Source organism: Populus trichocarpa, chromosome 1, assembly GCF_000002775.5.
Source record: "Populus trichocarpa isolate Nisqually-1 chromosome 1, P.trichocarpa_v4.1, whole genome shotgun sequence".
NCBI lineage: Eukaryota > Viridiplantae > Streptophyta > Magnoliopsida > Malpighiales > Salicaceae > Populus > Populus trichocarpa.
Genome location: NC_037285.2, coordinates 1266945 through 1284371, shown reverse-complemented (window position 1 = coordinate 1284371; position 17427 = coordinate 1266945). Strand labels below are relative to the sequence as shown.

The following is a 17427-nucleotide window of genomic DNA, read 5'->3' as shown; positions in this document are numbered from 1 at the left end:
GCATCTACCGATACCAGTTGCCCAGTGTATTGTTTTATATCCATTGCAAAAAGAATTTTGATTCTCTTTTTCCATTCTTTAATCTCAGGAAAATGGGCGTGATAGTTCGATCAAGCACGGGGTTGTCTTGTAGTGCAGACACATGCGTTACAGCTTCAAGAGCGTGAAACATACAGGACAGAGATGTTTATACTTCTCCTCCTTCGTATTTCTCTGTCACCTAGCAATCAACATTGGTCATCTTTTGGTCGAAGTACAAAGCTAAGATCATAATCTTTCAGGATCATGATGGAGATACTGATAAGGGATAAGAAGGAGACGATAACATATATAGTTATTAACCTCCCACGACCTTTGCTTGTGTGGCTCGTTAACCTGGAATCCAAGTTGAGCGCGTGAGTTTGCTTTCAAATCGTTTCGGATGTTTCTCCGTTAAACCTAGATGACTCGATGGATTAACTCATGATCAGACCTGATCAAATTCAAGTGATCAGACATGGTTGTGTCAACTCTAAATATATCCAAAACAACTTCATTTTATGATTGATTTAGATCATTAACTTGATCATAACTTGGCGGTTGAACCAACAAGCACACTTTAAACTGGGTGGATAATACATGATCGGGTTGACAACTATGAAAGAAATTGTAGAAAATGAATAATCTGGACCGTGAATATCTGTAAGACCTGTTGTCAGCATTAGATTAGCTTCGGAGCAGGTGGTCCAAGTTTGCCATCCATAGAGTTATCATGCTGTAATTGGGCTGCGTTGACTAATTAGCTCAACCAACTTAACTAGAGTTGTCTTTTCAGTGGTTAAGAGATGAATTTCTCATTCAAAGCTCTGCAGATGTAAGGTGAGGATTCAAGGATTAGAGGAAGGGTGCCTCTAATCATCATCATCATCATATATGTTTTGATAATATATACATGCAAATGTGCTAGAGTTGAAAAGGTATCGGTTGGATATTTTTTATATATAATATTTTTCATATATAATCTTGATATAAAAATATTAAAACCATCTAAAGCACATATATCAATTTGACGTGTTCGTTTTAAATACATTTTAAAAAATAATCTCAAACATATATATTATGTAGTTTGTGTTCTATTAGACTTTGTGATAAACAACAAAGAATGATCAACTAAGAATTATTGTAGTGTATTGCTATAGTAAGTGGGTTATTTTTGTTCTTATGATGTGTGTGTGCACCTTGGGAAAGAAAGTAGAAGCATAGATAGCAATTCACGACTTCACAACTCCCTAGATTGTCATCCAAGTAGCTAGGTATACATATATTTAATTGCATTTTAAAAAGTTTGTTTATCTTGAAAAATTGTTAAATTAATACTTTATATATTTTTAATGTGCTGATATTAAAAATAAAAAAATTAATTTGATGTATTTTCAAACAAAAAATACTTTCAAAAATATTATGTACCACAATACAAAACATTTAGGGAGTGTTTAAGACAGTGGTAGAGATTGTTTTTCAGATTATTTTTTGTTTTGAAATGCATCAAAATAATTTTTATTTTATGTTTTAAATTTTATTTTTAACATTATCATATTAAAATAATTTATAAATATATAAAAAAAATAATTTAAAATAAAAAAAATCAAAATTTTATGAGACTGTAGTTGCACCGTGTTAGAGAATAATATAAATCATATCCTGGGACCTCACCTAAAAGCTTAAGCTATTGGGTTGAGATGGTTCTTTGACATGGTATCAGAGCCTTGATGACCAAGCGGTCACGAGTTTGAATCTCACCATCCCCATTTATTTGATAAAAATTAAGTACAAGGTAATGTGGGCCTGTGCAAGTTTCAAGCCCAAAGGGCTTTCACTTGAGGGGGTGTGTTAGAGAATAATATAAATCATATCCTGAGACCTCACCTAAAAACTTAAGCTATTGGGTTGAGATGGTTCTTTGACACACCGCTTCCCAAAACATTCACTTGGAATTTACAGGGAGAAAAGCGCTTCCCACGCGTCAAAATGGAACATTGAGATCTGATTCCAAAACCGGAAAATATTCACTATTTGTGGGATTTCAAAATCTTAGGAGAGAATCTATGCTTCTATTGCCCCCCAGAAGTTGCTATGAGAGAGCAAGTGCCCACATGTGCCATGGCTAGTGGCTAACTGGCTACCATGTTTTGCCTTCCCTATCACTCAGACATCCCACCGAGCAATATTTGTGGGAATCTTTGCCCTAAATTCCACTGCCCAAATTCGATTCCTCTCGTACTATTCTTGGTACAACCCATCCATTTCTTCCCATATTCAAATCACTTCTTCCTTTCGAGTTTTGCTTTTACATGCACCCCTGGTCCAGCCCTCCTTTGTGTTTATTCCACACAATCGTGTGGATACCTAGGATTTTCGAAGTCGTTTTTAATTGTGTTTTAAACTTTTCGGGATTGTTTGTAGTTGTGTTTCAAATAATATTTTATAAAAATTTAAATATTTTATGTTATTATATCGTTTTGATATGCTGATGTCAAAATTAATTTTTTAAAAAATATATTACTTTAATACATTAATTTTTAAGTTAAAAACACTTTAAAAAATAACCATTATCACATTCTCAGACACCTCCATTCATGCCATGCCATTAGGTTATTTAAGCTACTGTCTTGTTCTTGTAAATCATAGGAAATTAACCGAGTGATAGTTTCAAGAAGATTATCACATCAACCCAAACATTGTCCTTAGAATAATGTGTGTTTGAGGTGAAAAGAGATGGGAAAAATGAGATGCTCTCACTTTAATTAATTGATTTGCATGGATGAATACACACACACACACCAGTAGTAGGAGATGATTCTAATTTCTAATAGAGGTGGGGGACCTAACCCCATAAGAATAAAGATTGCAACTTCACTCCTCCAACACACAAATTTGTAAATCTCCCCTTCAACTTTTTTTCTTCTTGAAATAATATATTTACAAAAAAATCAATATATTAGCTTTTTTATATATAAATATATAGGATGTGTTCAGTAATAGAAGATAATCATCTGATCACCATAAACATTATCTTTAGAATAGAGTTTGTTTAAGGTGAAAAGAGATGGGAAAATGAGATACTCTCACTTTGTTTGAATATGAGAGGGAGATAATTCTAATTAATTTTTTAAAAGATATGGGGTACCTAACCCCAAGGAATTAAAGACTGCAATCCCTCTCCTCCAACACACATGACCTACACAAAATGAAAATCCTCTTCATCACTTCTCTTGAAATAACAAATTAAAAGAAAATAAATATATTAGCTTTTATAATTTCATTTATTACTTGTCTCTTTTTTCTTTTGTAAAAATTAATATGATATATTATTTCTTTTTCTTGTCGTTAAAATTATATTAAAAAAAATATTAAAGATTAGTATAAAATAGTTATGAATATGAAATAATTAAAACAGTCATAAGTATGAATTTAATCATTTTCATTCTAATTAATAAAATTAAGTATAAGATGATGTCAGTTTGTATAAATTTAAAATTTAAATTTTTTTTATTTGAAAGAATATACTTGAGAGTAATGTAAAATTACTATTAAAATTTTATGTTATAGTTTAAGTTTTTAAATCAAAATTATTATTTGAGAGGAAAAGTTTGCAAGTGATAGTACTTTCTGAATTTCTATGTATCTTTCATGTCATAGTCAGGAAAACGGAGAGATAGGGAGAGTAATATGGAAACAACTCTATTTTATATATATTTCTTTGGCACGATGGACCAAGATTTGGGTACACTTATCCTTAAATAAATTGATTATTCTAAGTAATTTTGAGTTTTACCATCATGACTTCACCGACTAGAGTCGATTGTTGTTTTAATTTAACATTAACTAATCTCAGGGAGGATCTCGTTCACATTACTTCTGTGCATGTTTCTTCCATTTTTTCAACAAAAATAGTTGTCGCCAAGTGCCGAAAGTTCTTTCCTTTTCACATAAACAACGGATCCATCTATTCTCCTCGAGTCAAGGTCTTGTGTCAAGATAGTCAATAAGTCTTGTTTATTTTTATATTTTAAAAAAAATTAAATTTTTTTATTTTTTTCTTTACTTCAAATTAATATTTTTTTTATATTTTCAGATATTTTGATGTGCTGATATCAAAAATAATTTTTTAAAAATAAAAAAAATATTATTTTGATATATTTTTAAGTGAAAAGTATTTTTACAAGCAATTATAACTACACTTCCAAATAGACGAATAGAAAAAAAAAAAAGTTGGACAAGAGAACATTGAAATCAAGATTATGTGGTTTGGGAGTGGGGGCAAGGTTTGTGACTAGGGATATATAATATATTTAGATCTAGCTAGACAAGCAAGAAAGCAGACATGTATGCTAATTGATTATTCTTCATCTAATCATCTGAAATCTTCAGATTTAATTTTCTATTTAATAGGTTAAAACACCATTAACAAATTAAAATTTGATCATTCGTCTCAAGGAATCTCTAATTATAAACTATTCAATAAAAGGTTGTGAAACTTTGGTCATAAAAAATCCACCCAAATCATATATCATAAAAAAAGTCCCAACTGCAATACTATTTGTGAGACTCAAAAATCTTGAAATTTAATTAGCCAAATCTTGACTTGCAACTTTAATTACATGTACCTAACATCTTAAAAACAAAAAAAACACCAAATAATTCATGAAGTAGGTCCAAAAATGATAATTTTTTACAATAAAAATGGACGATCGAATAGAACGTCGACAAAATACTCTAGCTCAATAATAATATTTAATAACCACACAGCTCTCCAAAAATGATGGAGGGTGGTCCAATGCTATTGCAGCAGAACACGTTAGAAGGAGACATTGTTCCCATCAAATTTCGATGGAGGGCGGTCCAATCCCAAGATATGGCTTGACACGTATAAAAAGATTACCATAATATATATATATCTTTGCATCAAAGGGCAAGCTTTTCTTTTATTATATATCTCTAGTAGCTAGTAAGAATAAAAAATATAAAAAAAACTTTGAAAGCGTAGTGCTCCCACTCCACTCAAAATGAGGTTGTCTTTCATACTTTAGTGATTTTTTTTCTTTGGATTATAACAGTTTTTCTTGCTTGTAGAGCTTTATATTAGTATGAAAGAAATTGTTTTATATTTGAATTGGAAATAGTCGTATATGAAATGAAATTTTTTATTATAAGAGAAAACCATCGGTGATGATTGAAGAAAAAGAAGAGCAAGGCCTAGAAGAAGATGCAATGACATTGAGATCCTAATTGGTCAAGAACTGCATAGAATAACTAGTTTATTTTGTAACTTTTTGGGAGAATTAATGTATTGTAGTTTAGATTTGGAGTTGATTTCCTCAATGGTTTTCTTATTTATGTTCACGAGGAACCGGGCCCAAAATCAAGGTGCAGTATTTTTGGAGGAATTGGCTTGACAAATTGATTTGGGATCTAACTTAATCTAGGTTTTATAAAAATAAAAAAGGAATTGATTTGATGTAATTTAATTAAAAATCTACATTGACTTATAATCTAATTGACCCGGGTTTAATGAAGTCAAATATCTATTTAGTTAAAAATAAATAAAACAATGTTATTTTAATTATAATTTTAAAAAAATAAATTAACTCAAGTTAATTTACTTTAGTTGTTATCCGAATATTTTCCACACTCGAGTTTAATAACTATTGTTCAAGAAAGATGCTTTTGTCTTTGCAATAACAACTAATGACTCACTCGTAAAAAAAAAAAAAAAAAACCCATAAATTAATAAGAAAAATCCATATAACGAATAAAAAAACAAAGAGTATGGTCCCAACTTTCATTTTCTATAAAAGAAGCTATTATTGAACCTTTTAACGCATACTTTATTCTCCCAAAAAACAAAAGTCAGAACGTGTCACTCTCCTATTTGGCAAAATCTAATTATATATAGCTAATGCATGGTGATATCGTTTTTCCAGATCTCCCATAGAGTTGGAGGGACTTTTCTATTTTTCTTTAGGTTGAAAATTGATTTGCTAATACTTAATTATCCCTTGTGTTTACTAGATTGCTTGGGTCAGGAGCGGAACTAGAATTTATAGGTTTCTTAAATAAAATATATTTTTATTTTTTTTTATCCTTGGATACTTACAATTCAATACATTTATCTTAAAATTTAAATAATAATTATTAAAAAGAGAAAATATTTCTCTAATTATTATCTGGATCTTTCTAAAATAAGCAGATATCCTAATTAAATCACCTTAAAAATTGTGTTAGTTATTAATTTAGTTGAGCTATGATTTATTCATTTGGAAATGTTCAAAACTCAACAAACGACTAACGCCTTCACGAGTGTTGAAATTATCAAACCCCACTTGCCATGACACGCCATCTCATACTCTAAAGTCGTATCCTCTTAGAGATTTTAGCTGGATTTAATTTTTATTATTAAAAACAAGAAGAACCCTAGAAAGTGGTGGATCAAAATTCTTTGCATCAATAATTTCGTCTACTCCAAAGCGTAATTATTAAACTTGGCTTGGAGTTTAACTTAAAGGGTCGGGTCATGGGTCAAATGGGTGAACTCGAGTTAATTTGAAAAAATTAAAAAAAAATTAAGATTTAAATATTTTGTATAAAAATAAAAATAATAATTTATATAGATGTATGCTATATATTTTATAAATAATAATGGTTAAAAAAATTATTTCAAAAGATTTTTTTATTTCACATTAAAAAGATATTATCTTACCATTTTAAGTTGAAGTATTCAAATAAAAAAAATATATTTTTCTAGATTGAAAAAACATAAATTTCTTCTGATGAACATAGAGTATATATATTAATGAGCTTCTAATTTTACATTGAAAAAAAAAATTTTCTTCTAATGTTTATGTAGTGAACTTTGATATAAATCAGTAAGAAAAAATGGTAGGTTTTCACACATAAAATTGGACCGAGTACGAAGAAAACCTTTTATTGTCCCGCTCATGTTTTCTGAACCTTTTGTCTTCATTTATAATTTGTCTTTGTCCCTACATCAACTAAAACCATTATTTTTTATTGTTGTCCTCCTTAAACTAAAACCGCTTACTTATCTGGTAGTGTTCCATGTATATAAAGAAACACGTGTGCGTGTAGATTTAATTTTTTAGTTTGTTAAAAAAATATAGACATGTAAAAAAAGAGAGGAAAAAAGAGTGTTGTTGCCTCCCAAAAAAATGTGTAAATATAAAAGGAAATAAAAAAAACAATTTATTGTCAGGTTTTGTCAAGCACCCGGGTTTCAAATTGACCCAGCGCATCTAGCAGTTTTCACAGAGACAAATGTAGACCCAAGTTTTACCTAATTCAAACCCTACCAGGGTTTCAAGTCAACCCATCAAGCTGAATTCGGTTTAATAATTATGTTCAAAATAAAAAAAAATAAAAAAAGATTGGAAGAGGAAGGAGAGGAGGAGGAAACGTTGAGAAGTGGGGACGTGTACAATAATTTGGCACTTGATTTCAAATGTCCATCGTGTCTTTTTTTTTTTCCCATTAAATCATGGCTTCAGAAGTCACGCATGTACTAATTTCCCATCATTAATGAAGTACTTTATTGCTCCAAGAATTCCATGACAAATTTCTAGGTGGGAAAGAAGAACGTGGCTTGAATGTTGATTATTAACTTTTAGACTGACAAAATTTTAATTACTCCAAGAAAAAAATATTTATAAACAATTTCTTTATAGAAATACTTCCTCTCAATTGTTTTTAAAAAAATAACACTAAATTTACCCAAAAATATATTCTTTGAATCACTTAACTATTAATTATGTTTGGAAAATGTTACAAAATGATAATTATAAAAAAAACAAAAAGTTGTTTAATTGAAAAGATTTTATATATTTTCAAATCAGGAATTACATGTCGATATATCATTTTTATATTTATTATCTTCATCTTTTCTGTTCTAAAACACTAATTAAATGATGTCGTATAAAATTTAGAAAATTCATAAAAATTAGTTAGTTAATTGAAAATCTTTCTTCGAAATCGCTTTCTCGTTGTCATTTTTTTGAAAAAGGATTTAAAAAAGGATGTTTCACTAAAATCAAACATTATTCAATTTTCGTAAAGGAAATCTAAGTTGGATTCTCTCTAAGAGACGTCCTTCTCTCTTTTATTACTAACCAAATGTGCATAAAGAGACAATTATGGCGTGTTCCTGTTGAAGAAAGGAAAGCATCTCCAGGGCACAAAAGGTTAAATGTCCCTAGACCTATTCTTTTGATGTCAGGGATCCAATAGGCACAGTACTGTTTCTTTATGATATTTTTCAATTAATACTCTATTAAAGTTTTAATTTTTTACTTTAGCATATAAAAAACCATAAATTTAGTATTTTTTTCTATTAAAAAACATTTTTAAAATACGAGTTGAAATTACAAAACAAACACATAGTTAGTCTAATAGTTCTCTCATCCGCAACAAAAATAATCAACTATACATGATATTAGATCTTGATTCTCTTACAACAAAAATAAAATAACATTTTCTGATTAAAAAATAAAAAAAAACAATAAGTTTTTTTATTAAATTATCTCAGATTTTAGTATTTTTTTTGGTCGGTTAGATTTTTTTCACACTCGAGTTTTAACCATGTTGGATCAAATTATTATATTTATAAAAATTAACCAAATTATAGAATAAAATCATTTAACAACTAGATTATGCCTACAAAAATTATTCCTTAGTTTTTCCGGATAAACATTCCTAATTACCTAATATAATAAAACTATCATTTTTAATTTTTTTATTAGCAAAATACATCAAGGTTAACAAAACTAGTTTTTTATTGTTGTATTTATCAAGATATGAAATTAAACTCAAATAGAAGTTTATATTTACTTGAAATGTTTTTTTTAATAGCTAGAACTATTAAATATCATGAAAATGATGTTCAGTTATCCTGTGTAGCACAACTAAAACTATTAAATTATATCTAATTTATAATCTAGTTTAAGGCTTGAATTATGATTTTTTAAGAAAATATTACAATGATATTTTTTAAAATATTTTTAAAATAAAATAAAGTTTTAATAAAATCAATTAAATCATGAATCAACTCTTAACCAATTTAATTTAAAACACATCCCGAGATAGGATTATCGAGATAATCCACCAACTAATAAAGTTTAATAATATTGTCGCCAACCATACAAATATTTACATGACATTGATACGATGCAGCCATTTCTTTTCTGTCAAAAGTCATGGTTTTTTATTTGTAATAAACAAACAAACATGAAGGGCATTAAGGTCCGTGAAATTTTATTAGATATTGCAAATTTAATAGTCTAATCTCCTCCGTTGTTGACTCCCATTGGCTATACCCACAGAAGAGGAAAGAAAATAGTTTTCTTTTCTTTTTTCTTTACTAGAGAAAAAGAGAAAAAAAAATCCAGTCTCTCTCTCTTTACTCACTGCATCAACACCACCTCCTCCATCCTTTTGAAGCATCTTAGAGAGAGTGAGGGTTTGGTGCTTGTCCTGTTCTTGTCCTTTTTTGTTGTAGAAAGATTAGTTCTACTTTTTTTTAGTGGCTTCGTTTTGTTGTTAATGCTATCTTCTTGAGTGAAGTTTGCTTAGTTTCACACTTAGAAAAATGGGTTGTTTTCAGATTTGATAGTTACCGTTGCTTCCCATGATAAAATTCAAGCAGGATTTATCTATCTTATCAAGGTCTCTGTTCTTGCTCTGTTTCCCCCTGTTTCAGGAAAAATCAAATGGGTTTGCCTTGTTCTGTCTCTTGTTACCTTTGTTCACCTTCTTGATTTCTTACTCTTTGTCTTTGATCTGATTTGTAAGGAAAGAAAAGGACTTTTAACAAGCAAGTGGGCTGCCTTTCTTCTTGGAGATCTTAGTCAAGAAACAGGGGACTAAATGGAGCACCAGCATCATTTTCTTCATGGTCATAATGAACACCAACAAATTCATCAGAAACAAATGAACCCTGGGTTAACAAGGTATCAATCCGCACCGAGTTCATATTTATCAAATATTTTGGACAGAGACTTCTGTGAAGAGTTTCTCAATAGGCCGGCAAGTCCGGAAACAGAACGAATTCTCGCGAGATTTTTAGCCAGTTCTAGTGGTAATACAGAGAATATATCAAGTCAAAATCTTTGTGAGATCAAGCAAGATTCTCCAGAAGCAGTTTCACAAACTAATCAGCAACCCCAGATGGTGGCTGCAATGAATAATCTTGGCAGTGACACAAGACTGCAGCAGCAGAGCAATTACTCTGCCTCACAGGGTTTTTATCAAAATCAATCAAAACCTCCATTACCAGATCAGAAGCCAGGTTCTGGAATGAATTATAGATCAATGAATTCAATGGGAATGGAGAGGTTGCCTTCCATGAAGACTAGTAGTAGCAATAACTCGAATCTAGTTCGACATAGTAGCTCACCTGCAGGGCTTTTCTCCAACATAAATAGTGAATTTGAAAATGGTATGTTGTTTTTTTATACCCTTTTGTTTGATTTCTTGGAAAGAATGAGAAAAATGAGAAGCTAGTGCTTGATTTGATGAATTATTTCAAGGCTTTTGTTTAAATAGCCAATGAATAGAATGAAAGGAAAGCAGAAAAAAATAATAGAAACTGCAGATTTTCTGTGTTGTGAATTGACAGTTTCAGTTAAGGGAAGTACGATTAATTTTGATTAAATTCTTTGAGTATTTGCTGATAACCAATCATTTGAACCAGCAAGTGGGGGTTAAAAAATTTTGAAAAGAAGAAATAGAAGTTTTGAAAGCAAAACCAACAGGATCTATTATTTTTAATACACTAAAATGTTTGATTTATGGTCTTATATGCCAATATGAGATTGAGTTTTCTGGTTCTTTCTTTGATGTCACACAGATTCTTGTTTTGAATCCTGATTGACTAGAGTTATGAAAAAGGGACAAAATTAATGTTAGCATATGGCAGGCTATGCTGTCTTGAGAGGTATGGGAGATCTTGGAGCAGGTAATAGAGACACAAACTATTCTGCAGCCAGCAGGCCACCTCCTTCTTCAGGGAGAATGGGTCCAGTTGCTGAAATGGGAAACAAAAACATGGGAGAAAATAGCCCAGAGAGTGGTAGTTATAGTGAAACTCGCAGCAGTAATTATGTCTCAGGTTACCCTATTGGATCTTGGGATGATTCTGAAACTCAGGTAGCGCATTTTTCCGTACCGGCATTTGTTAATTCTTAATCTATCTCAAGTTGATAAGATAACTTTTTTTCTTGGAGATTTGGATTTTCTATGAGTTTGGTTGTTTAGCAGAATGAAGAGGGAGGAAATCGCCCTCCGATGTTGGTTCATCACATGAGTTTGCCAAAAACCGCAGCAGAAATTTCAGCCATCGAGAAGTTCTTGCAATTTCAAGATTCCGTGCCTTGCAGGACTAGAGCTAAGCGTGGTTGTGCTACTCATCCAAGAAGCATTGCTGAGAGGGTAAAGTCTCTTTGGTCATTATTTGTTCCTTGAGCTAAGCATGGTTTTGAGATTAATTCTAGCTAGATCCCATATGGATTTGAATTGTGTGCAGGTGAGAAGAACTAGAATCAGTGAACGAATGAGGAAACTCCAGGATCTTGTACCTAACATGGATAAGGTAGAATGTTTTCCTTTTTCTATATCTCCTAGTTTTGTTTTAGCCTTAGACAATGCTTTGTTTCCCCCATTTGCAGCAAACAAACACATCAGACATGCTCGATTTGGCTGTTGACTACATCAAGGACCTTCAAAGACAAGTCCAGGTATGTTACACTAACGAATTTGAACCAAAACCCACTAGAAAAAACCCTACAAAGAAGTTCCTTCCTATGTACAAAACCTTCCTTTGCATTCATGTTTCATGTTTTTTTTTTGCAGACACTTTCAGAGATTCGTGCAAGGTGTGCATGCATAAACAAGCAGCAGCAGCAGCCCTAGTCGAAAAGGTCGAAGTATGAATATTAGTTTATGTGTATAGAACCAATAAGAATTTGCAAGACAAGAGATGAAGGCAAAGCTGGGTTCTCTCTTGCACTGAAAAAGATGAAGATACTGCTTATAGCCAGGGAGGGCTACATTTATTATGTGGGGATGGGAGTGAAGATCGAATGCCCCAGAAGCTAATTAACTATAAGATATTAAGATTCATCCAACCCCAACCCTATGTTGCTTATTGATTAAAGGCTTGGTTTTTTATGCGGCTGTACCGTATTTTTTTAGCTTTAAATTAATATTTTTTAGTGTTTTTTTATTGTTTTAATATGCTAAATGTTAAAAATAAATAAAAAATATATTATTTTGATGTATTTTCAAATAAAAATACACTATAAAAATCAACCCGAGAACACCCTCAGGAAGTCTCATGCATGTTGTAACGTGTGGTTTAGTTTTTGGAACTTAACCAAATTAAGGAAAAATTAGATGCTCAAAGAAAGAAATGGCTGTGGTGTTGCTGCTCTTTACACACTAACCTTATCTTTTGTTTTAGCTAAAAAAAGATTTGGACTTTACACGTTTCTGTCTTGAAGCAAGGAGAGATAGTAATGGTGGCTATCAATGACTGCACCATTCCATTCACGTCGGGAAGCAGGTGGGGACTACTTTCCTTTTATTGATGCCATTGATTGAAGAATTTGTGGAGCTTCATTGTCTAAATTATAGCTCAATGGGATCGAAAAAAGCTTCACGACCCCCTCTGTTTTGTCCTTGTTTGGGCCAATGCTACAGAACGCACTGTGTTCTTTCCTAATCGGGACCTCATCGTTCTTTTGAGTTTTGCCCCACGTGAGATGGGAAAGTCCTTTATAAATGTTTCTGCTCCTTTTTCTCCACTACTGCTTGAGGTCCTAACCCTGATTACCAGCTCAATAGGGACTCGTTATTGACCCAAGTAACCAGGATAAGTTCCACATCATAGTTTCCTTGCCATGCCATTGTCACCTTCCATCGGAGAGCCACTTGGAGAATGGTGCAAGCCTCTCACTTAACAGAATATATTTTCCGTCAAGGTTCGGCACTGTCTGTTTTCTTTTAGAAAATGATTTTTATAAAAAGTAAATTACTTTTTTATATTTGGTAATATATTAAAAATAAATTGAAAAGTTTTTCAATGTTTGATTATGTTATATAAACTGAGATAAAAAATAATTTATTAATAATTTATTTTAAAAAAAAATTATTAAAATTATAGGGATCATAAATGACAAATAAAAAATTTAAAAAATGATGAAATTAAAAAAAACCATTTATTACAATAAAACCATACTCTTGGATAAAACAACTCAACCATTTTCAAAGTCTTTAAATTTTACACAAATATTAAATTGAAAAATTATTTTTGATCAAACAAACGAGTTATCTACAGGTGAGAATAGCTGGATCCAATTGGATGACTAGTCATGGTCTGATTGGGGGCAAGGCATGAAGAAACATGAAGAATGTGAGTGCCATGTCACTGGTGACATCAACATGAGAGTGCATGGATTCCCTGCCCCTTCCTGCACTTTAATGGAAATTTGCTTTCTCTACTCTCTCTTTCTTAATATTAATATTATTTTTATTTTAAAAAAATATATATTTTTTTATTTTTATACTTTTAGGTGGATGCATATTTTTTCCCATTCATTTGTAATGGTGAAGGTATTTTGACATAAGCTCTTGAGAGGTAATTGTGCTATTTAAAGTTTAAAGTTTAAATCTCATTATTGACTTTTTAAAAAAGGTGATGCCAATTAGCTCTATTTGTGAAGGTACCGCAAGCAAGTTTTGGGTTTACATGAGGTTTAATGTATTTTTTAAAGTGTTTTTTAAGTTATTTTTTATGTGAAAAAATTTAAATTAATTTTTTAAAAAGCTTTTATGATTTTAATGTGTAAGTGATATGATAAAACATTGTCTTATTATAATTTCAATTAAAAAATATTTTTAAAAAGTAGATGTGGTATATGTTTCTTAAAATGTACATGGATGTAAAAAAGCATAATATTTTTTTTATAAAATATATGGTTAATTATCTACATGTGCGCTCAATATTATTAAAAAAAATTATATTAAGATCAAATTAATGCACAGTATTATTTTTGTATCAACCATTACATATAGAGTTGTCGGTCTTAGAAATGAAAGTAAAATTAACTAAATATTGTTTCTTATTTATAAAAACTTAATATTAGAGATTGATGAAATCAATTTTTTTGTTCTTGAGTTGATCATATCTTTATAAGAAATTGGGCATCAATATTAACTATTATTATCTTTAATTATCTGTAGCCACGAGTCATCACGCACAGAATATGTTTGGGACAAGCATGGTCTTAAACATGTTGTTTTGTCAAGTTTTTAGCGGTATTCTATTGATTAATACTAAAGAAACAGAAGGTGATTATCAAGAACAAATTATTTGATTTGTTACATTCAATACTTTCTGGATGATGCTCTGGAATAGTTTTTGATTAAATAAAAAAGTTGTTATTTAGTATTATAATTATTAAAAATTATAATTGGTTTTTTAAAGATTTTAGATAAGAGATTAGTTGTGTAAATAGAAGATATTAGCATCTATAATATATCTTACATGAGATATAGACTCTATTAGTTTTTTTTTTATTTGTTATGATTTAAAGATGTTTTTATTTCTATTATAGTGGGTTTGCATCTAGGTTCAGGATTTGGTCTTGAGCTGTAAAATATCCTCAATTATCATTGAGGTTTTTTTCGGGGTGAACTTTTAATTTTTGATTATCACGTCATTCCAAATAATATTTCAGATAAAATTCCTGCAGTTTTTTTTTTATATATTATGAGTGAATGGGTCGTATTACTCTCAATAATATTTTGGATATTAACCTCATGCATGTATTATATCCTTATATTAAAATGAGTGATAATAATTTATTATTCCTAATAATGTTTTAGATATTAACCCATTTTAGGGTTTTTTTATCCTTATATTGAAAGTGAATAAAATTTTATTGCCAAAAATAAATTTTTAATATTTTTGAAATATAGACCAAAATCCTTTAAAATTTTACAAACTTATTGTAAAATTCATGCAATATCTTTTTTTAAAACATGTTAAAGTATTTTAGATTTATTTTTATATAAATACTCCAATATTATTAAGGATTTTTAGTCATGTAAAATCATTTGACAACTAACTATCAAAATTAAGAATACCCATCACCATGTGCTCCTTTCACTAAATTAACCTCCATGTATTGTACACTAATTTACAATTAAGATTTAAAATAAAATCAAGCTTAAGAAAGGCCTATGTCCCATAACAAAAGAAAATATAAAAATAATAATAATCAACAAGCCCAACAAACTCCAATGCCCGTGAAGACAAAAACTTGGGCTACACTAAGTTTTGAACTTCAGGAAAGAGCCCTACCAGCGTAGTATTTAGTCCAGAAATGAAGAAACATGCAAGAAGATATGAAGAAGCCTTTGCCCTCACACTCTACTGAAGCTCCTCCTCCTCCAAAACAAACACGCAAGAAGATATGAAGAAGCTTGACAATCTGTATACGAAGGCGAGTAACTTTAACAGACATCTAAATAATATTATTGCTTCTAAGCCTCTAGAAGTGCAAGTGTTATAAACACTGTGCTTTTCTTTTCTTTTCATGAATGGTTTGAAGATATTGTGTAGATTGTTAGTTTGGTTGCTTTTCAGTGATAAAATTCAAATATTTTTCAAAGGGAATTTTAGAATTTCTTGGGATTCATGGGAAAATTCAGTCTACCAGGGTAACTTTGTAACATTTTGCTGCTGATTTTGTCTCTGTCAAGTGTCAATGCAGTTAGAGCCTGTTTGGCTCTGCGGCTTCGGCTGCGTTTTATTTAAAACGCAGTTGGCAGCCGTTTGGTTAAGGAAAAAATCGATATACTGTTCACTGGGCCCACTTAAATTCTGCGTTAAAAACGCAGTAAAAGAAAAGCAGTGATTTCTTACTTTTTTTTCATGTTCATGTTAATTGCACTGTCCACTTGCTTGCGTGAACCCTTTTTTTTATTTTTTAAGTAGTGTGTTAATTTTTTTAACATTTATTTTAAAAAAAAAAAAAACCTAGTTTAGAGTGAATTTTATACATGATAATATTTTATCTAATTTTATTACATGCTAAAAATATTATGGAAACTGCAGTTTTTGTCGGATGTATTTCGTACGTAATGGAATTATAAATGATTTCATGGAATAATAAAAAATATTTTATATAAAGTATGATTTATTTCATGATATAATAACAATAGTTAAATCCACAATATTTAAATTAAAAATCATCAATATTAATATATATTTTTAAAATTATTTTATAACCTCAATTTTAAAAGCATTATTAATCAAACACATTAAACTATTTTTTCTTCAACCTCAATTTTAACCACAGTTTTAACCCAAACATCTATTTTTTCAAACTAACCTCAACTAAAAGTATTTTTTATAAAACAACTTTTTTCAAATCACAACCACAACAGCTACCGCAATACCAAACACATTGACAAAGTGCTCATTGATGTAGAAGAGAAGCAGATTACTGATGCTGGTGTGAAAGCTTGGCTTGACGATCTCAATGATTCTGTTTTGAAGCTGATGACTTCTTGGATGCAGTGGCGTACGAAGCTCTGCAATTGAAATTGGGAGCTGAAACTCAAACTGCTAAGCCCGTTCTCTTCCTTTATTTCATGTAAAAAAGGGTATGGGAGAGTTGCAAATAGAGTTGGATCTGGAAATTTTGGTGCAACAAAAGGATGGCCTTGGCCTGATGGACCGCATTGGAGGAACCCCGCCATCAGACAGAATGCCAACAGCTTCTCTGATAGATGAATCTGCATGTAAGGCAGGCAGCTAGATGTGAGATCTGCCTGGGGTGGGTAAAACCACCCTCGCTCAGCTTGCTTACAACGACAGCACAATTATGAAGTGGTTTGACTTCACAGCATGATGGCTCTATTTTTCAGAAGAATTCGATGTTCCCAAGGTGACAAGACATTCTCAAAAAGCTCACTCACTACTGAAAATTGTGCTGGATATATATATACAATGACTGTGGATCAACTTTACACGGAGCTGCAGGAGAAATTGAAAGAGAAGGAGGTCATGAACATGTTGCATCGGTCAGGTAAACAATTCCATTCTATCGTCTACAACAATTAAATGAAGGTGATTGCTGGTTGATGTTTGAAAAACGATATACATTTGATGGTGGGAGTTCTGAAGAGCATCCAGACTTGAAAAAAAAAAGCAGCTGTACGTAGCAATACATGGGAACGGATATCGATGGTGGTCGTACGCCTGATCTTAATTAGCTTAAGAAATTTTTGTGAAGAAATAGCAAAAAAGTGAAAAGGTGTAGCTTTGCTGTAGCAATGATCATTTTGCTGGTTTCTCTACTGGATAGTGGA

The 17427-nt window shown here is 30.8% G+C and overlaps 1 protein-coding gene across 3 annotated transcripts; it reads left to right on the top strand.

The window, feature by feature from the left end:
* The first annotated feature begins 9364 nt into the window (after positions 1-9364).
* LOC18094307 (transcription factor bHLH130) lies at positions 9365-12326 on the top strand. 3 transcript variants are annotated; one of them, XM_024593721.2, is made up of 7 exons: positions 9366-9998; positions 10136-10486; positions 10967-11196; positions 11305-11478; positions 11573-11638; positions 11715-11783; positions 11899-12326. In XM_024593721.2, the coding sequence occupies exons 2-7, from the start codon at positions 10216-10218 to the stop codon at positions 11956-11958; spliced, it is 870 nt and encodes a 289-aa protein (XP_024449489.2). In that variant the 5' UTR covers positions 9366-9998; positions 10136-10215; the 3' UTR covers positions 11959-12326. The 3 variants fall into 3 exon arrangements, with proteins under 3 accessions (XP_024449486.2, XP_024449489.2, XP_024449487.2); XM_024593718.2 differs by having other exon boundaries at positions 9365-10486; XM_024593719.2 differs by having other exon boundaries at positions 9366-10486; positions 11308-11478.
* The last annotated feature ends 5101 nt before the right edge of the window (positions 12327-17427 follow it).